Source organism: Excalfactoria chinensis, chromosome 4 (assembly GCF_039878825.1).
Source record: "Excalfactoria chinensis isolate bCotChi1 chromosome 4, bCotChi1.hap2, whole genome shotgun sequence".
Taxonomy (NCBI): domain Eukaryota; kingdom Metazoa; phylum Chordata; class Aves; order Galliformes; family Phasianidae; genus Excalfactoria; species Excalfactoria chinensis.
The window spans coordinates 11,432,631-11,454,490 of NC_092828.1; the positions used below are offsets into that span (position 1 = coordinate 11,432,631).

The following is a 21,860-nucleotide window of genomic DNA, read 5'->3' on the forward strand; positions in this document are numbered from 1 at the left end:
GAGAGCTGCTGCTGCTGCACCTTGTCATGAGGTGTAATTGAATAATTAATCAGTTTTAAATCAACACAAAGCTAATTTAAGGAGACACAGGATTTGGATGGGCCTGGAGATTTTGTAGGACCAAATGTCAATTGCAGAGACTCGGGCTTTTAGCTTTATAGCAACTAGTTTGTGATTGTGATTCTCTAGTGTGTATAAATGCACAACAGCCTGAACTGTGTTAACAGAGGCCTTGCTGATTCCTTTAACTGTTGTCAGAGGCCTTGATGATTCCTTTAACTGTTGTACTTCATTAAAGATTTGTTTGAAATTTAGAGAGAATTCTGTTGAGTAACCTGGATCAAGAATGCAAACCAGCCCATGACTTGAAAAAGGTTAAAGTATGTAACAAATGTTAAACATGAAATTAAATATGCAATGGACCAGGTCTTTTGAAAAGCCATATATTCCCTGTGAGGTGATTGAGGCACCAGACCTAAGTAATCAGTCAAGGAATCTAGAGCTGAATATCTGTATGTGTAATCTGGTGTATTTTTATCTTGGTATGTTGTCAAGGCAGTTTCTTTGACAAATAGGATGGCTTGAACCATCTGTGTGTTAGCTCTAAAGGCTCACTGTGAAGTGCCCTTAAATTCCATGTGTGCTTGATATGGTTTGGTCTCTACACCTGTAATCTCTCCTTCTGTGCCATGGAAGCTGTCAGTAAGGGAGCAGGATTGTGGTCCATAGCAGAGTCTCTTCCAAGATGCCTTTTACTCCCGTGGACTTCAGAGCTAGCATTAACTGGAGTCAGAACAAAACTCATGGCCAAGTCACCAAAGTCAGAAAGGGGCCTTGGGTAATGCTTGTCTTCCAACTATAGTGCCTTGATGGGACAAGAGGAAATGGTTTTAAATCAAAGGAGGAGAGATTTAGATTAGATGTCAGGGGGAAGTTTTTCACAGAGAGGGTGGTGAGATGTTGGCAGGGTAGATGGGCCTGCAGGTATGAGTCTGTAATTGTTGGCACCAAGTAAAGCAGTCAAAAGGTTTAAGACAGGAATATACTGAGTGCACTGAAAACACACAATGTGAACAGGCTGAGGAATTACAGCTGCTTAAGTCTATGTGTGTTTTTTTGGGATACTGAAAAATAGAAGATAAGGTAGGATCACTGGCTGAGGTGGCTCCATGGTTCAGGCTGGATTTGCTCAGCTTAGGAGGCAGTGAGGAGGGACCAGTTCCACCATCATATTTCTTCCTGAGCTGCCTGGCCTTAGCACAAGGACAATACTAGGGATCATTTCAAGGTTTTAACCTCCATGTATCCCAGAGTATTTTAGCCTTGTAATTGTGAACAAACAAATCTGCATGAGCATGAACCAAACCTTCTGCTTGAGGATATGTCTGCATGCCTAGATGCATGGTGAATTTGTAATCAGGGAGCATTATTCATTCAACACAGCCAATATGTATTACATGAACAACTCTCCTTCTTTTTCCTCCTGACACAGGAAGCTCAGTTTTCCCAGCAGCTATTTTGAAATGCAGCTGACATGGCCTAGCTTAGAACTGACTTCTAGGCTGGAGAAGTGTGAGATCAGTCCCTGTGCCAAACTGGGGATATTGTCAGTAGACTAAAGAGTAAGGCAAGTTTATAAACTAATATAAATCCATATGTACAGGAAATATAAACAGAAGACGTCTGGAATTCCCATTCCCTATTAGAATAAGAAGCTGTATAATCCCTCCCTCTGAGGAGATTTTTGAAACATGTAGTGGAATACAGTTGATCCTTGGCCACCAGCACTCAATACTGGTATTTCTTACTGATTTCTAAAATTTGGAGCTGTCATCTTTTATGGTTCTGTATCACTGCCAGCATAAATCCTTTCAGCTTTGGAAGGTGGAGGGAGAGGTATGGCAAGCTGCCCTTGTAGCTAATTTCAGGCTTTAATTCTGTGTCTGCCATCAGCTCAGCTGGGTGCTTTGGACAGCAGGATCAAGAAAAAGCAAGTCAGTTTGCCAGTTCAGACACACAATTTCTGCAGCTTTTCAGCGTTTTGGGGAAGCATAACTGGAAGTTTATCTATTTAAAAGCATAGTTCTAGGTCCACCTAAAATGTTTTCCTGATTTGTTAAAGAAACCTAAAAAGTGATGTATAGAACCTTGTACCTTGCAAGTTTTTTTTTTTTACCATTTTGTGAACTTTATGTGCTTGTTTAAGCCTGTCATTTGTCTGTGATTTGGCTCCAAACAGCCTTGTTTGCAGTAATGGCTGTGTTGCTCCAGGGCTGAACACAGCAATCCACAGAGTCCAGCAAGTTCCTTCTGAAAAGAGAGGATTTAGGCTCCTAGTCATAGCATCCATAATATAGCTGTGGAGTCTTGCTTTATTTCTGGCATTCATTGGTAAATCTGAAGATGTGATCTGTTTTTCCTATTTGATTTTATTCGAATATGATTTAGGAATCCACTTAATATGGCAATGTCTTTGCATTTTGTCTTGGAACAGGTGTTAACTCTTTTCAAGTCTACATGGCCTACAAGGATCTCTACCAAATGTCTGACAGCCAGGTACTGCTCTGAATGCTTTTTATTGCTATGATCTGTTCTTTCTTCTGTGGTCCCCTCCTGGTAGCTGAGGAGTTGCTAAGGTTGAATCCTAGAGCAACATTCCCACCAATCTGAGTGACACTTGAGGGGGTTTGCAGCCAAGGAGTATTTTTCCCTGACGGATCAGTGCTGAGGGGCTGTTAACATCTGCATATGTTCTTTGGACTGTATGGCATTCAACTTCTGCAGGGATTATCTAATGTCACCAACAATGCAACTGCTCAGCACTGCTCGGGAGTTTGTCCTCCACTTTACTTTGCTGTTACCTTTCAAGAACTCTGTGTCAGAAAAGGAGAAAACGATGAAGCACATGAGGCAGTGACTGTCCTGAGATTTGAAGAGTTTCTCTGTTGCTGCAAATGGTTTAATAGTGTTGCTGACAGGAGTAGGTGGCCTTTTCTCATTAGGGCTGGAGATAACAATGAGCTTGTTTGTCCAGTGCTCATTACAGATTCCACACTCTTCAGCTTTCCCATTCATGAGTATCAGGTCATTGTAAATGGACAATGACATCTGTGAGTAATGATAATGTTTGCTTATTCAGTTGAGAAAATGTTTCATTTGTACTTATTCCCAGAGCTGTAGCCCTTAGTCTCTTAAATAACTGTTGCTACACCTCCAATACATGTGGTTTTAATTGAAATTTTAGACAAAATAACATATAAATATTCCCTCGGAGCCAGTGCACGCCAAATTCAACTCACTGTTGAACTGTCAGAAGTAATACAGCGAAATATTAAATGTGGCTGGAATAATGCCTTTTGCTCTGTTTAAGGCAAAAGTAGACAGTGAAGAAAACATAGATTCAGGATTTGATCTGTGTTTGAAAATTGGGTTCCCATACTGCTGAATACAGTGGGATCAACAGTATTCATTTTGTGTGGATGGGTGTAGAATCTTAGCAATAAACAAGAGAATGCTCTAGAGAAAATATGAATACTTTCAATTGTAGAACAAAAGGTACTGGTGAAAACCTGAAACCCATTTGCTCTAGAGGGTGTTGCAAACTGTCTGCACTTCAGAAAGGATGTGTTTTGGCTGTACTAGAAGTGCCTGTAGTGCACTGATTATTCCCATTCCATCTGAGTGCATCTTATTGGATCCATTTTTTGTTTGTTTAGGCAGCCAAGAGACCTTTGTTACTTGTCTGCTGTGTTTGCTAAGAGATTACTCACTCATCCTAGGGCAGTGTGGAAGGCATGGGGAATAGAAGGAGCTTGTGGAACCACCGTGTCTGAGAGAGGTGTGACACCACTTGGGACTTGACCCTGTATCAGTGCAGAAAGGCACAGGCTTGTCCTGGGCAGGGATGGTATATGAGAGGTGGGCCAGGTGATGCCTAGCAACATGCTCTGGGTGTATGTCAGAAGTGGATTGTGGAAAGGGGAGATAATATGCTATTAACGTGGAGAATTACCAACATAGAAGTAGCAAAATGGAGATAAACAGAGTTGTCTAAGTGTTAATATATTTTCCTTATTCATCAGCATTTCCTTCTTTGTACTACCTGCAGCTTTATGAAGCCTTTACCTTTCTAAAGAGCCTTGGGGCTGTCATCTTGGTACATGCTGAAAATGGAGACTTGATAGCTCAGGTGAGTGAACTGTGATTTTTGCTTCGCTTTCTGAGGTATCCCAAGGACTGTAGTCAATAGCAAACCTTCCGCTGATCTTTCCAAGGGAGGATTCAGCTTTAGAACAGAATGGGGTGTTCCGAGTGGGTATCATGATGAATATTTTAAGGATGTTTTAGGGAGATCTCAATCCTCAGCTCCCTTGTCTGTGTGCAGAGCACACCAGAGGTCTGTGAGGCTCTGAGTTTATCAGCTGGCTTACCTAAGGACTAAACTACAGAGCTGACAGGGAAATTACAGTAGCTAAAAACGAGTTGTCTTTGAGCTCTACATTACAGAAGCCATATTGTTGCTTAAGGGAGACTCAAACAAATATTTGAATGATTGTGGAATGTGTAAGCACTCTTGCCCTTAGAGGTTTATTTTGTTGTTTTTCCCTTAGTGGGATTTCTGTCCTTTGTCTGCCTGGTAAGAATTTAGTGCCTTTGAGTCTATGAAGATTAGAATGATTTAAGGCTAGCAGAATATACCATTCATAGTGTCAGCATAACACAAAATGTCCAGTAGAATGAAAATCAATACATAAGTCAATATTACTGTAGGAATGGCAAAATGAAGAAAATCAAATGGCACTCGTGATGTTTTGATTTGTGCCCCATTAAAATCAATGTACACTTGTGGAATTGCGTTTTTGATAGAAATCTGTTTCAGTTACATTTTTCATTGCTCAGCTTTAATATACACCAATGGAATATGAGCATGCAGGAAGAAATTGTTAGGAAAAGAAATAGTTGTAAAGAAATGTGGATTATGCTATAGTGGAAAATATTTCCCCAGCATTGCTTTGTCTTAGGAAATCAATCAGTTCGTTTTATTTAGAAGGATCATTTGAACAGGAAAACCAGAGCTGTTTGCATGGATATCTTACAGGACTACTCTATGAAGATTCAGATTTGATCTTATCAAACATGATGTTATTAGCCCTATCAAATCCTCTTACATTAGTAATTTTATCACATGATCTGATTTCATGACTTCCTTCAGGATATAAGTGCATCCTATTGTAAGTGTTGACATTCTGTGCTGTCTTGTTATTTTTTGATTTACGGATGCAACTGTTTATTTTTTATTGTTTTTTAATTATCTGAAGTGTTTAACTTGCAGTGTTCAGAGCTGTTGCAGTAATGATTTAGTACATCTGTTTTTAAGAGTACCTATGAAACATTATGACTCTCTAGCCAAAATGATCTTCATTAAACAGTCAGATTAATGCATTCCTGTTAAATGGCCTTGATTGATTGCAAAAGTGTGTGTGGATGTTAACTTACTTAGGTTTTGCTGGAGTAATTGGTAATGTATAAGCTTTGCACTCTGGGGGTCCTGGGATCAAATATTTACTATATAACTTAGTAAAATATGTTAAGTAATTCCATCCTGGTCTCTCAAGGACATTTGTCTGTATCAGAGACATTACACTTGTTGAACTCTGATTCTTAGATACCTGAGGACATGGCAGGCCGAGCTTTGAAGTACATCAGCTGCTGTGTTCCCACATTGGGTCTGTTGGTAGACCAGTACCAAACTCAGGTTGGAAGTTGTTGAATTAGCAATTGCTATGACAAGGGAGCTTTATTCCAACACCATTGCTTGGCCTTACATTGAAAGATGAGTGAAGCTTCAGGATGATGTTTGGTTAAATAGGACTTCTAGGCCAGTGGAGACTTCAGCAGGCTTAACAAAGCTACATTTGTACACACAAGAAAAGTATGATCAGAAAACATGGCTGTTAATCTACAGGGAACGGGTTGAATAATCTCATCCTGGAGTGGTTGTTGCATTTATCTGTTATGTTCCAGGAACAAAAGCGCATCCTGGAGATGGGAATCACAGGACCAGAAGGACATGCCCTGAGCAGGCCTGAGGAGGTAAGAGGTTTTGCTCACCTTGTTGTTTTTCATGGTAATACTTGGTCTAGCATGCAGTACTGCAGCTTGGCCTCTGTGCACGCAGTTGAGTGCATGGAGGGAGGCAACATTCTGTTTGTCCTACGGCCACTTCCAGAGTTATTCTCTCTCATTCTGTTTTTGAACCCTGTGCTCTGACTGTAGGGTTTGGTCATGGCATAGCAGGCTGAGCACCAACAATACTGCTTATGAGTTAGATTTTTAGGTTATCAAATTGGATTGTATGCCTTGGATTCAAACCTCCTATTTAGATACATGTGTATGTATATTCTATGCATATATGTGTGCCAACATATGAATCTATGTTTATGTCAGCAGCTACATTTGTAGCAGTACTGCAAACAGTAGAAATGCAAATATATGAGAATGGAAAGATGCTGCAAGGCAGCTCAATTTATATGATTCTCTTGTAATAAAACTAGACATTCCAAGGATCATCTCAGGCATCTGGAAATGGTTTCCTTAATGAGAAGGAATGGATGGAGATGTGTCAGTGTCTCTTAATGTAGATGGTTAGGGCTGCTAATGGCATAATGGGGGTAGTGGGAAGTGACTGCTTTCCTTGAACATTAAAGAGACAAGTCCCTGGGGATTTGAGGCTAAACTTGAAGAGATTGTTGTGGTTTGCAGATCTTTATATAACCTTTCCCCAAGGCAAGAGGAATAAACTTAATTGGTCACATTCTATTGAGCTGTTTATGCATTTTTTTCATTTTCCTGTTTAACTTCCACCTAAATTATTCTGAAATAATTGAGGCATTTCCTTTTAATGAGAGTAAGGGCCTAAGGAAAATCTACATTTGCAATAGCCAGGAAGGAATTTCTGACTCTGCCATTTGATGGCCTCAGACTCAGTGGTGATGCACACAGGTCCTGTGTTCCTTCCTCAGACTTCTGTGGGTGTCTCTGGGGATCTGAGAACAAATGTTGGCATAAAAGTTGTTTGAGAACCTGAAGATGCAGTCTGATTTTAAGAGAAAAATGTTTTATAAAACTGTGAAGAAGTAAGGAGTATGGATTTGGCAGGCTAAATTGCTCAGCTTTTTCTAGCATAGCTTTTGGAGGGAATTTACTGCCCTGTTCAGTCAGTATGTTTAATTTCAAGAGATTATTAAGTATTAAGATGTTGATACAGTAAGTCTAACTAGGAAGGAAGTGTAAAACTGATGTCTGGGTGGTGGAGCTTCAGAGTCACTGGCAGGCAGTGCACCTCCACCTGAAGATGGCTGCTTTGTGCCTGTGTCCCAAATGGCTCTCTGATAGGAGGTTGTATTGGTGCTTACAGGGAGATGTTTCAAAGACTTTTATGGACTGTGGGTTAAATTCAGTCCATAATGCTGATGCTGCCATTTGGAATACTTTATGTTCACTGTCATTTTATCCTTACATAAAGATTGCAGAGGGTAAGCTGCCAGGGAGAGCTCTTAGCTGAGGCACTGTTCCCTTGCTTTGTTCTTCTTCCAACTGCAGAATAGAGGGATTGGTCTGAAGACTTGAGAGGGAGGCAAGGAGGAGCCCTGTTAGCTGCTTGTATGTGACCTTTTATCAGGGGCAAGGAGCTGAATTTGCACCAGGCCAACTGTACCCCTTTAGCAAGTACAGCTAAGTACAGTGGTTGCTCCTAACAAGAAGTGCATGGCGTTATGTTAAATCTTGCTTTCCAGCACTGCATATTCCACTGTGAAAAAAGCAGTCAGTTCCTCAAGAGTTGTTGCTAAACAATGAGAGATATGGCTCAGTCCTCCAGTTTATTTTTTCTTGCCCGCTTTTTCAGTTAAATTCTTCTTCCTTTTCCCCTCAGCTTGAAGCAGAAGCAGTTTTCCGTGCCATCACCATTGCCAGTAGAATAAACTGCCCAGTGTACATCACCAAGGTGATGAGTAAGAGTGCAGCTGATATCATTGCACTGGCCAGAAAGAGAGGTAAGAGACTTCCTTTTCTTCCCTCAGACTTGGATTTTGTGTTGAACAGAAACTCAGTGGAAAAAAATATTGCTGGCTGACTGATCTGTACACCTTGACACCGGTCACAGGTTAGTACCTGTATTTAGGACTGGTTAAGCTGAAAAGAGATCCTACTTATTTTTAACAAAGAGAATTTCTCCCCACAAACTCTTAAGCACCCCAATCCTCTTTCAACTTTAACTTACACCTTTAAATTTTCACCTTCTTACAAGACCTAGCACATCTTTTATTTCAGGTTGTTAACTTGTAAGGGCTTAAATCCAGGTTGCAGTGGTTTGGGCAGCGGATGTGCTGTATGTGGTGCCTGGTCCTTGTCCTTGCTGGTGGAGGCTGACCCCCAGTGACATGCTTTGGGGATGTCTGTGGACGACCTTGCTCATTGGCCATGCAAGGATCTTGGTTAAAGAACACCCAAAAGGGACTTCTGAGCCTGGATGCAGCCCCTTTTGAACTGCCTTTACTTGCTGATACCTGTGCATCACAGAAACAGCACCTGAAGTGCTGCCATACTGGGACGCTCAGCTCTTCTTCGAAGGCAGTAGGACATGGGGCCAATGGAGAGATTTGCTTCCTTTTGTGTTAAAAAGTTTTGTTTTTTCATAGTTAATCATTCTTCTGTAATCCTCATTTTCTGCCACAAATGGCACCTTATTAATAATTTTCCTGCTGAATTGTCACTGTTTTTCCATGCTTTTCCTTCCTGCTCTTTTTGCTTTTCTTCCCTCGCTTGTTTTCTGGCTCCTCCAGTTTTCAGACAATTTCCACAGTGCCTCTGTTCTTCCACCTGCCCTTGTTTACAAAGGTGATGAGAACAAAGTTTAAACCAAATAAGAGTTGATTCACACTTTTCCATCTTTTTCTCAAAGTTAGTTTTCCATTCATTTTACTTGAGAATGAGGAAGATAGGCAGGGAAGTCTGCTCTGTTCTGCTGGTTGGTGTATGAGCAATGTGGGGAAGATACAGAGCTAAACATTATCTTGATATTTATGTTCCTGGAGACTTGGAGTTTGCTGGTGAGACCATATGCTGCTATCTGCTGGTGCCATGCCCAACCTGAGAGTGGTAGAAAGGCATCTGTCAGCTGGAGCCCATCCTCCACCTAAATTCACTCCGAAGCACAGCAACGAAGAAAACATGGCTGTGATTAAAATAGTACAAATTAAAACCAGGTCTGAACTGTCTCCTTCTGGATTAGAAAGAGAGCTTTGTAAATATCCTGATCAAAAGCATGTGTAGCTCAGAGAGCCTCCTGATTAATTTTTTATCATACAGACAAAGCCAAGGCTGCTTTATTTTCTAGGGGCTACACTGACCATGTAGCAATGCATAAATTATCCATGGCTGCATGCAGCAAGCTCTATAATGTGCTGGAAAGAGAGTGGATTGTAATCAGTTCCTGTATATCCTTGCTTTCCCCAAGGTCCCCTTGTTTTTGGAGAGCCGATCACTGCCAGCTTGGGGACAGATGGGACGCATTACTGGAGCAAAAACTGGGCCAAGGCTGCAGCTTTTGTGACCTCACCACCTCTGAGCCCTGATCCTACCACTCCAGATCACTTAAATTCGCTTTTAGCATGGTAAGACCTTCATATTTTTAACTGGCTAGTGGCCAAGCAAGTACAAATGCCACGTGGAATAAAGCATCCAGGAATCAGTTCAGTTTCCTTAAAACCAGTGCCATACGTGAGACAGCAGAGAAGGGATGGTGGAAAACCATCTGTGAACCTGTGATGAGGTTGTTGGATTAGTGGACAGACCTGGACCCTCCAGTTTCTGGGTTGCATATTTGAGATATCACATCTGGTTACTCAGGAATTCTTTCTCTTTCTGCTTTTTAGATGATTCCTAATTGTACAGCTAATAAACAGTATCGCATGCCTTATGCTTTTATAAGTTCCAGAGTCCTTAGGCTGGAAGTTAAGTGATATATATAGAGGCTGTATGTCAGGCAGAAGAAAGTAACCAGAATGGTGTACAAAGGAGACTGTCAGGGATTCAGGTGGAGACAGGCTAGTGACTGATGGCATCACATGAGACAACAGGGCCATGGATTGGCTGTCTTCAGGTTGGTAAGGGGATAATTATCACTTGGGAGGGGAAAGGAATGTGGGCAGTGGAGAAATAAGCATCTTCTTCATATAGAAAACATCAGCAACATCTTGTCAGCAACAGAGACTGTAAATCCATCCCTGAAAGTGCTGTCTGTAGCCTACTGTGGGTATTCTTAGAAGTCATAAGGAAGTTCAGCTGTAGTTCCACCAGGGCAGATTGCTGGTGCTGGAGTGAGGAGCTCAACTATTGATACCCTTATTTCCCATGTGGTGATGCTTGTCTCACCAGCTGCCTCCCCTGTCTGAGAATCTCTCTGCTTTACACAGCACAGTATAATTTTAACCCTAAATGAGGCCTAGTGGTCTTTAGAAGACATTACCTCCTTAGATTAGTTTTCAACATGACTAACTGGTTGTATGGAGTAATGAAAGTGGGGCCAGGAATACAAAGCTCCTGTGGTGTGTATCTCAGGTTCAGGTGGAAGGATGTTTTTCTCCTTGCATTCATCTCAGCCTGCACACTGCATGTCAGACTGTGTGCTCCACCAAATCTAGATTTCAGCTCAGCTACTTTAATGATACTGCGTTCACTGCACTGTTAATGAATGTGCAGTTGAGCTCTGAGTTACATGCATTTCTGGTAGGAATATGCAGGCATTTGTTCTGCTCTGAAGGCCTTGTGGCCTAATTTCCCATTATTGGGCTTTCTGTTCCGTAAAATAAGGACAAGAAGGAAAAATGGCTTTTCTTGTCTGGCTTGTCACTAACAGCGGTATTAAGAGTGCAGCTCATTGTGTGAGGGTAAAGCTCTTAGCAGGCATACATGTACATGTGTATCAGAATGTTTGGTCCTTTGTTCTGTCAGATACAGCTATAGGTTTTCAGAATAGAGAGTCCCCAAATAACATGTGGGTCAAAACAGATCGGCTGAAATAGCAAGAGAATTTTTAGACCTGGAATCCAAATAATGACATTAACCCTAATATCAGAAAAACAAATGGAGGAGGCAGAGAAGTTTTCATTATCCTCCAAGCATGCAAAATGCCTTATTTTTTTCTTACAGGCTTAGAGTCCCAGATCTTAAATGACAGCGGCTTAGCCTGCTTTGGGCTTTAATGCTTTAAATCTATACTATGAAATTAAAAGAAGAGCTGTATATATTATCCCTCTGCTCTGCGTTTGTGATGAATTTTATGCAAGGATGACGGCAATCATAATATTTCACATTTCTGTGTCATCAGGAGAGCAATATTTTACATCCATTTAAGAATACTCACCGTATTCTTCTGCAAGTACACATATTGCTTACACTGTTTACCAAAGAATCTGTTGACTTTTTTACTTAAAAGCTGGAAGTACAAAAATTTAGGGTGTTTCTCATAGGGTGTGCAGATTTGGTCCTTTTTTCACCTATGGCCCCATTCACCTCAGGTAGCTTTCATCTTCCATGGTGTACTGCTGCAGTATTGCTGCCTCAATAGACCCATCTCTTCTCAAGCTAGAGATGTGAGATCTCAGTACTACACCAAAGATGCCATCTGCCCCCAGAACCTCGTTTACACTGAAGAAAAATGTCATGGGGTGTTGGTGTGGTGTTTAAAGAGACACTGAAGTTTGCTGTTAATTCCCACCACTTTTTGAGGTGTTTTCTGTACTGATCCCTTCATCTCAGTTTTTCAGCTGATCAGATGCTCATCTCGTGCCCCATGCTTAGCAGTGTTGTACACCTAAGCAGCAGGAGTATAACAAGAAAGAAGAAATGGCATACAATCTTATGTCTTTATTGCTCTGTTAGAATAAATTAATGTTTTACCAATGGATTTGGCCTAATCCTTTGGATCATTAGTCGTTAATACATTCCTATGGATTAATATTCATTAACCTACTCATTAATAATTATGAATCGCTGAAACATTGCCATTTCATCATGAAAATCTTAGGTTTGGCTTATGAATGGCTGGACCTGAGCATGGTGAAGAACCAGAACAGAAGTCAAAGGGTCTTCTCCAAATGTCAGCAGTCATTAGTGCTGGCAGCCTAGAAAACTGTGCTAGAGTTACTGATGTGTGACTTTCTTCTTCTGTACTTGGCTATGTGTTAGCTTGCAGATACCTGAAGTTGTGAACCAGAATCGTTCAGATGTTTCAGAGCAGGAATTTATCCATAAAAAAAGAATGACAGGCTGCTGGGGATGTCACCCTTCTGCAGTGATAGGAAATCTTACAGTCTGTGTCAACGTGCTTGACTCCTGTAAGCTGTCCGGTAGATACTGAAAAGCCTATTTTTTTTCCCCTTTATTTTTGCAAAATAGTGTGCATTGATGATGCTCTTCCTTCTTATTCCCCAAAGTGGCAGCGTTCCAGTTTTGATCTGTGCAACAAATTTTTTTCTGAGGTGAAAAATATAGATTCAAATACAATCGTTTTTTTGGTAGCTCTTTCTGTGTTTCACTCCCTGCCTTTCTCTATATGAGTCCTATAAGTTAGGTACATCCAGAGTACATTTCACTTGCACTATCCCCATTTTTGTTTAATTAGAAGACAATGTGGTAAAAAAAATCTCCTCCTTTTTATTTTCATTGTCCTCTTTTGGAACGCCACTCAAGGAACATTTGTGCTCATTAGTTTGCTCTGCAAAATGTGCTGCTATTTCTGAACATGGTTATGAATCTGAGTACAGCAGACATTTCATAGAAGCTCATGATCATTTCCTTAATCTTAACAACAATCCAGTGTCTACGTCTGTGTTTGTGCCTGATTTCTGTTGATAGCAGCCCTAAACACAAGGAGGCTGTAATCTACAGGAACTCGAGGTGTTTCAGGGAGATGTCAAAATTGCTGTTGGCTCTTCAGTGATCTATAGCCAACATGGAAAGGCTGCTGATATGACTTAGAGCCTATACCTCCAGTGTGTAGCCTTGAAAGGTCCATTTGAGCTAGTCCGAGACCAAGGTAACCTTGGTGACTGGTCTAAACCTTCTGTGTGTTAACTCCACAGTGGGGACCTGCAGGTGACGGGAAGTGGACATTGCCCTTACAGCACTGCCCAGAAAGCCATTGGAAAGGACAACTTCACTATGATTCCTGAAGGGGTCAATGGAATTGAGGAGAGAATGACTGTTGTCTGGGACAAGGCTGTAGTAAGTAATTACTTTTATGACAAGAAATTGACTGTTGGCTGAATTTTGCAAGGCAGGAGACTCCTCATCAGCATTCCAGTGACTTTCTAGTATATCAGTGAGAATTCCCAGAGAAAGAGCAACTATGAGATGGTTTGTTTCAGTGATCTTCCGCAGTTCTATAAACTCAGGTCTGTGTATCACTTCTGACAGTGCACTGCCGTAGTGTTTTATTCAATCTGAGCCTTCACAGACTGTGCTGTATGATGTTTTTAGCTGTGTCAGAGTGGATGCTTCTCATAGATGTATGATCACCTGACACATAGAACAGTTCAATGACTGTGAAGCAGACCTCATGTAAATGAAATGAATGGATTGTTTGAATTTGGGACGTGTCTCATCGTTTCTCAGAAATTACAACTGGATGGCAGCAGAGCCTGAGGCTAAACCATAAAGTGCTTTGAAGGAGAACGTTGCATGTAATTCATACTGGCATATTTTGCTGCAGGGTGCCGGTGTATGTTAGTATTTTTTTGATGGTTCCATGGTTCCTAATAAGTAATGATGTTCTCCCTCCATTGTCCGTCTTCACTTCCACACCCAGTCACACACACACACTTATTACTTTGCACTGTGTTGCACTCATATGTGTATTACAAACTGCAAACTGGGTATTTACAGTGCTCTTGTGAGCACTTCACCCAGATGGAATTTAATAAACAATGTCTTCAGGGACCACTTTTGCAATTGCAAGCACAGAAGCAGCTTCAGATATCTTCATATATAAAAAGCAAGCAAAATGAAAGCAGCCAGTGATATTTTCATTTTGTTACTCCTACAGTGGGAAAGAGCTGCCACAGGGGTTGCAAGATGAGGCTTACAGGTGGCAATATTCATTCCTGGACCACTGAGTAGGTTATATTTTGGGAATCTCATGATTTATCAGGCAGTAAATACATGTTTATTTAATATTTAATTTAGCAGTCTTATTTTTCCTTGAAACATTGCTCTTGTTTATCGCCAGGGAAGGCCTCAAAACACTACTTAAAACTCAAAAGAAGCTGCAGTGTACAGCTGCTATTAAACCATCTCTGGCAGTAAAAAAGTGTTCAATGGGTGGTGACGTCTCCAGGCAAGAGCTTTATAATTGCAGTTGTGTTGCTTTGATTTGTAGATTTGGCAATACACATAGAAGGAATACACAGTGCAAGACATGTTTCTAAAGGAATCTGATCATATTTCAGACTCGATCTTTTAGTTACTCTTGTAATACTTACATATATATCTCAGTTCTACATTCATTAAAATGTTTAAATGGAAATTACTAGGACACAGGCATCAGCGTGTAGGGAAGGGCACCTTGGATCGCTGAGAAACTTGATGGGATCCACTGCATCAGAATGTTGTTGGATTTTCTTCTTTTTTCCCATTCAGCACTCCGAATATTCGGTCTCTATCATATAAATATATGTTTTTAGGCCACAGGTAAGATGGATGAAAGCCAATTTGTTGCTGTCACCAGCACCAATGCTGCCAAAATCTTCAACCTGTATCCAAGAAAAGGCCGGATTGCTGTTGGATCAGATGCTGATGTTGTTATTTGGGACCCTGATAAGGTGAAGACTATAACAGCTAAGAGCCATAAATCGGTAAGCTGAAAAAGACAGCAAGCAACAAAACAGAAATGTCTCTGTCATTTTTCAATTGTTGATCCAATTTCATGTAAAGAAACACATAAAATGCAGCAGAGTGGGGCAGCTGCCTGCTCCTTATCTGAAATGTATAGTTCTGAGAACGAAGGTAATGAATCTTGCATTGGAAGCACTGGGATCAGGAAGGATTTATTTTCTCTCTGCATATACAGCTGCACTATTTTTTCATGTTTGTGCTTTAGCTGTAAATGAGCGTGAAGTAGCAGGTCTGCAGCTGAGGTTAATAAAGCTGCGATTATAAGTTTGAAATCAGCTCACTTTTTTGCTTATACAAAAAGCGTCTGGTATTGTGGGATGCAAGTTTAAATCAACAGTACCTTAATGAATTATAAATGATGAAATACTTTGATAATACAGCTCTGATCAGTGTCATGGCTCATTTAATTGCAAAGCTTTGATGTGTACTTTGCTGTCCTTAGCACAGAGCACAACCGTGACTCACCGGCACTTTGATTTTGGCAGATCATCTGTGTTTATCTCAAATTGGTATCTTCAGGTCTTTTGCATTGGGAAATCCTTATATAAATTTTACTGTAAATTCAGTGATGCTGTTTATATTAATAAGGCATAAACCTTTGGAAACCTTTGAGAAGTAAATGCAGGTGATTGTTTTTATTTCTCTTTCTTAAGATAACTCAGTATTTTTGAAATAATAATGATCACCTGCTTTTTGACAGTCATTCCTGTTCAGCTTCAAGCTTTCCTGGTCCTTTCTGGGCTTTTTCAGACAGAAATACATGTGCTGGCTCTGAAATTCCACTGCTTGCTGCAAGTCTGAAGCTTTCTCTGCAGGGTCTCTGAAATTGCCTTACATAGTCACAGCACATACATGATGGGACCATGTCTTGTGGGTATCTGGCAGCTAAGCCAGCATTTTCCTTCTTAGTGAGGTTATTGCATTTCTAGATTTCTAGTTACTAACTGAAGGAGATCTTGTACCAAACTTGCAGTGAATGTACTGTTCATTCTCAGGCTGTTGAGTACAACATCTTTGAAGGAATGGAGTGCCATGGTGCCCCGCTAGTGGTCATAAGCCAAGGGAAGATTGTGTATGAAGATGGGAACCTGCACATAAATAAAGGAATGGGCCGTTTCATCCCTCGCAAACCCTTCCCTGAATATCTTTACCAGCGCATCAAAATCAGGAATAAGGTAATGTCAGATATTATTTAATCTTTCTCCAAGCCACGTCCTCTTGGAATCACATTAGCAAATATTAAATTATTATTATATTGTGCTAGTATGCATGGCTTGTTCAAAACATGACCAAAAAGCTGACTCCTCTGCAAATGATACCACTTAACATTGTGCTCTTCACTGAGTAGAACACATAAAGGCCTGTTGGGTAACAGTCTTATGCCCAGCTGTGTAGTCTTCTGAAGGCAGGCGGAATAGTGATACAATTTACTGCTAGATGGATGTCAGCAGAGGTAATGATTCTTTAGGAGAAGAGTTAGCCAGAAGAAAATCAGAATTTAAAATTGATATTAAGCTTTGCATGATATATAGCCATGTTACAGAGAAGAAAAGTCAGAGATCCGCTTTATATTTGGCATCTCTGAACTGCTGTTGGTGCATTTGCTGAACTGAGTTTTAGCAGCATTCACAGCTCAGAAAGCTTTTCTCTTGTGTTTAAATAAAAGCTTGGGAAATGACTGAGATTAAGACTGGGGCTTGGCCTAGGTTGGCAGTAGTTAGGGGTTCTTTGGAATTTGATACCAAATTTTGCCATTGGGTGATTTATTTTCTTCAAGTAAGCATATGCCATTCCCTGCAAGGATAGCCATTGTTGAAATTAAACCTACAAGCGGGTTGATAGTCTTTCAGCATTCTTATACAAATTTCTGTCAAGCCATGAAAGACAGAAAGTCTGCTCTTCTGAGGAGAAAAGACACTGTAAAAATAAAATGCATTTACTGAAGAGTTTTGCAAAATACCAAGTGGTTCATTTTCTTGTTATTGAGTTAGATGATGTGGCCTTCTCTTCACGTTTGCCTTTCAAGTGTTTAGCGCATGGGAGTGCTATATAGAGCAACAATGTTGTTTTATTTAAACAGTGAAAACTACACTTCCAAATCAGAATGTAGTGTCTCATAGCAGAGATTTGCACAGAAGTAACTGGGCCAAGTGACTTGCATCTTGCAGTGGGACTGGATTTGGGAAAGACGTTTGGTTTTATATACACTGGGAAGGGTGTGTGGAGGAACCAAATGAGGCACTGACATTTCTGCTCTTCCAGCTCCCTCTGCTGCCTGCAGAGAGGAAATGATAGCAATCCCATGTCTGTGTTTCTTTTCCCATTATCAAATTTTATTAATTAAAAACATTTTGAAGAACTCAGTGATGGTCGTATCAGCCACCATTACCTTCTGTGGCTTCTTCTTCTTCTGAACAACAGAAGATAGATGAACACATCACACAAGGGCCTGCAGAGCTCTAACTGGCACAGGGAAGACCTCCTGGGATAGGGATAGAAGTATAAATCTCTGCCTCTGTGGAGCTCTGGAATGTAGATTCACTGCTGTGATCAGCAGCTGCTTCCTTCTGGGTATCAGCATTGGCTCAGCTTGCAAGATTCTTCTGAGCCTCATGTTGAATCCCCCAAAAGAAGGAAAAAGCATTGATTTCTGTAAGAGTGAGATCAGACTCCTGCGAATACTGTGGCTTTCCTACATGGCACTTGAATTCCATTATTAACCCACTGGGGAAATGGCTCTGAAACAATAATCATAAGCCTTTATGCTTATGATAAGCCTTTGATTTCTAATCCTTGGGATGAACTTTGGATTCTGAAATCCAGTGGCTAGAGACTCTTCCTGAAAATTGGAGCTGTTTTCTTAAACATACATTTCCTAGATTTCTGTCTTTGTAAGGCCAGTGAAACTCTTATGATTCTCTTTTCTCGTGTTCCTCATAAGAACCATAGGTCAAGATACCGAGTCCCCACTGTGCCCATTGGCATATGTCAGTGGGAGCGTCATTAGGGAGCATTATCAGAGCATTCAGTGTCTGCTTTTAATCTGCTCCTGCTTTAGGTGGGAGGACTGCAAGGAGTCTCCAGAGGAATGTATGATGGGCCTGTGTATGAAATCCCTGCTACGCCAAAATATGCAACTCCTGCACCCTCAACTAAATCCTCCCCTGCCAAAAACCAACCCCCACCCATCAGAAACCTCCATCAGTCCAATTTTAGCTTATCAGGTAAGTCAAGCCAACTGATTAGAAATGCCTTTAAAGCCTCGAGTATGGATTATTGGTGATACATTTCAATTACAATAATTACCTCTTTAATGCAATATGAAAAAAAACAAACACATATGTGTACATAGGAACATACATAAAGAAATATGTTCATAAATATTCTTTCCTTAGGAATATTTCACAAATTACCCAATATTCAGAATGTTTGTCATTTAAAATACTTCTCTGTTTGCTGTCTGTTAGTATTATTTACCTGACACAGTGCAGATGGCAGAGGTCTGTGGTCAATATGAGTGTGGCCCATTGGTGGTCAATGGCACATGGGCCTGGTGTGACTCACATGGCTCAGACACCTCAGTTGTCCTTCTTACAGTACTAATTTCTTTACAGAATGGGTAGTCAAGTACTGGAATAGACTCTCCAGGGAGGTGGTTGAATCGCCATCCCTGGATGTGCTTAAGAGCTGTTTGGATGTGGTGCTCAGGGATATGATTTAGCAGAGCTAAATCATTAGTTAGAGTTAGGGTACTATGGTTAGGCTACGGTTGGACTTGATGATCTTCAAGGTCTTTTCCAACCTGGGTAATTCTATGATTAACAGCAGCTGCTAGATGTGGGAACCTCAGCTGTCCTTGCCCACGGTCTCCAAACCATGTGCAGTATCTATTAATATGCAGATTATACTTTTTCATGTCCCTTTACTCTTGGTGCCCAAAACGTTTTCCATGGTGCTTAAGAAATAGACTGGAAAATCATCCATTGGGGTTCTTGGAAATAATTCTTGTCATTTGAAGATAATTACAAGCATGTCAAATTGCTATCCTTCAAATGTCTGCAGCTCAGTTGGTAAATAAGTGGCTCTTTATGATGTTGTTAGGAAAGTCACAGGATTTTCTCCCCCAGTGGGAGAGATGGTGGCATTTTCATCCCTGACAAATCCTCTCTTTAGAAACTAAAACTTGTAGAAGGCCTAAGGAGAGCAAGTTATTTAAAAACCCTTCTGGTGAGTTGGAATGTATTTTTCCCTGTGCACTTGGGCTCATGGTAAGCATATAGAAATATGTATATCTATACAAAGAAAGAAAAAAAAAAAAGCTTAAAAGTTTGACCTGTAACAGTAATAAATAACAGGAGGATTTTGATAAGCATGTGAAGCTGTGGTTTTTGAGTCTGCTGCTGGACCTGTGTCCTACCATGGCACCTAGCGATAGCGATGCAGGTTTGATCCCCATCAGGCACCTCACGTGTGACTGAACCAGAGACTATGATGATAGCATTAAAATGATCTGACACTTTTTCAGTAGCCTTATTTTGCCTGTAAGAAGCTGAGTGTGTTCATATTCACACAATATTTATCCTGTCAGAAAACCTGCTGTCACAAACTTCACCTTCCAACATTTTAAAATGCAGTTTGCGGTGGGAATGAGTTTACATCAGATCAATGCTCCTTTTCATGTGCATTTATGATCACTAACATCAGATTTACTGTGCTGTTAACCCATGGACCCTGCGGGGCATTGTAAACCAATGAGGCAGATTGGAAAAAGCCATTCTGCGCATTCATGATTTTCTTTACTAATAAAAGAGCAATATTTGCTGTCAGGGTCTGATCTCATGAAGGGAACCCAGGTGGTCATCCCTGCCTGGGCTCTCAGATCAATGGAAGACAGTTTCCCATGTAGGACGAGCATCTGTGATCGGTCTGATCCCAAACGTTTACGCCTGCATTTCTTATTGAAGATGACCGGAGCTGGGCTCAGGCACCTTTGAAGGTCTCTTTAGCACTTTAGGCAGGGGCCTGGCTCAGGAGAAACCAGCTGATGGTGATGTGAGGAGAACACAGCTGGAATGTCAGGTAAAGCATCACTGTTGAGGACTTGATTTTGCCCTTTTCATAGCCTTATTTTCTGTGTTCCTCTTGTTGCAGGAGCTCAGATAGATGACAACAACCCCCGCCGCACTGGACATCGCATCGTGGCACCTCCTGGTGGTCGTTCTAATATCACCAGTCTTGGCTGAAAAATGACGATGGACAGAAACACAAGGAGGAAGGATCATGGGAATAATGTACATTCCCTTCAATATCTGTGTTACTGAACCCACAGTTTTACTTGGTACTAATGGAAAGAAAAAACAAAATGTCCTTTTTTTTTTTCCTCTCTTTTTTTTTTTTTTTTTCTTTTTTCTTTTTCTTTTTTATTTGTATAGAAAGAGGTGAAAATAGTGTGGTGTGTTTGCTTGGAGCTACTTGCCTCACAATTGTGCTTTCATGCCATAGTCACCTTAAAGCATGGTGCTTCCATTGCCCCTTTAGTGACCACAGGTTTTAGCTTTGTCTCGTAACTGAATGATGGTTTCTTTGCACCCTTTTGCTGTATTAGAATAGTTAATGCATGTTACTGAGTTATTTATGCGAGTTGCATTCTGTGAGTGAGTCCCTATAGAACACGTTGCCAACAATTGACTAGATGCAATGCCAAGATTAATGTCTGTACTTGATAACCACCACTAAAAACACTTATGAAGGAAGAAAATGGCCATCTTGAGAGTATGCAGTAGAGTAGTATAGGCAGCTTCTGTTTTATCTTTAATTTATTATAAACCCAAGAAGCACTTCTCTCGGACACAGAAAAAGTTATCAGGACAAATAACGACAAATGGTCTCCGTAGCACCTGTCTGTATCCACTCAGTACGTTCCAAGTCTGTGTCGCCATCGTTTCCATTTTAGACAGCGCCATACTTTATACAAACCAATGCCACCCCTGCAGGGATTTCTCCACCTGGGCAGTAGTGCTCTCCTTCTGCATGACTTTTTTGGTACTTACAGATAATTCAAGTTGCCGTCGGATTTTTAAAGTTTTTTGTACAAAGTTTTTCCTTTGTAATCACATGCATTTTTACTTACTCTACCGTACGAAGATCTACTAGTCGTGGTTCTATTTCTGAATTCAAAGCTTGTGAAATAAAGGAAATTAATTGATGGATAAGCGTCTTCCTCTGCTTTCTGGTCCTGTTGCTCAATGATCGAAAACTTTGGGTGGAGAAACTTATGAGAAATTGTCTTTTAGGCTGGCGTCATGTGAAAGAAGGAAACACCTTAGATGACAAGAATTTCTGCATATGCATACCATAGCATGCTCTGATCTGTCTTAATTAAATAAGTGTTCACTGTAACAGATATACTTCCCCATTTATCTTGCAGCTGTCCTTTGGCCAAGGGAGACTTAAATTAGCTTTCTCCCAAGATCTTTAGTAGTTGATTTGTCTGTAGATGTACAGATGTAGACTCATATGTAGCAGAAAATAGATAAGGAATGTTCCAGTTTCACCTAAGCTGTATATGGCCTAGCGTTGGTTTTCTTGGTGTGCACTGTGCTGATCTGAGCTTGGACAGGGCTTAGGCTTACCATGAACAAAACATGATACAGAAATGTGACAAAAATGGGCTTATATTACCTCTTTCTGCGAGAGCTACATTAATGCTTCCACCCTGTTTTTCTGGTTCTCTCACATATTCTGCAGAAGAAATGTTTTTTTTATCACTTTTTAGTTCTCTGATTGTGTTGTAGATGTGGGAAGTGTGAGCACCTCCCATTGGCCTTGTCCCACTTCTTTGCCATTTCCTACGCTACCAAACTGCACTGGGAAAAGTACAGTGGCAGCACGGTGCCATTGGAATG

General features: G+C 40.8%; 1 protein-coding gene across 2 annotated transcripts in view; it reads left to right on the forward strand.

Annotated features, from left to right (window-relative positions):
• CRMP1 (collapsin response mediator protein 1) overlaps window positions 1-21,167 on the forward strand; it is a 43,388-nt gene extending 22,221 nt beyond the window's left edge. For both annotated transcript variants that reach the window (XM_072335678.1, XM_072335679.1), the window contains exons 5-14: window positions 2,495-2,556; window positions 4,109-4,189; window positions 6,025-6,093; window positions 7,934-8,054; window positions 9,518-9,674; window positions 13,146-13,287; window positions 14,745-14,915; window positions 15,951-16,130; window positions 18,014-18,179; window positions 20,107-21,167. In XM_072335678.1, the coding sequence (XP_072191779.1) occupies window positions 2,495-2,556; window positions 4,109-4,189; window positions 6,025-6,093; window positions 7,934-8,054; window positions 9,518-9,674; window positions 13,146-13,287; window positions 14,745-14,915; window positions 15,951-16,130; window positions 18,014-18,179; window positions 20,107-20,198 (1,241 nt within the window). In that variant the 3' untranslated portion in view covers window positions 20,199-21,167. The remainder of the gene's footprint in view (window positions 1-2,494; window positions 2,557-4,108; window positions 4,190-6,024; window positions 6,094-7,933; window positions 8,055-9,517; window positions 9,675-13,145; window positions 13,288-14,744; window positions 14,916-15,950; window positions 16,131-18,013; window positions 18,180-20,106) is intronic.
• The last annotated feature ends 693 nt before the right edge of the window (window positions 21,168-21,860 follow it).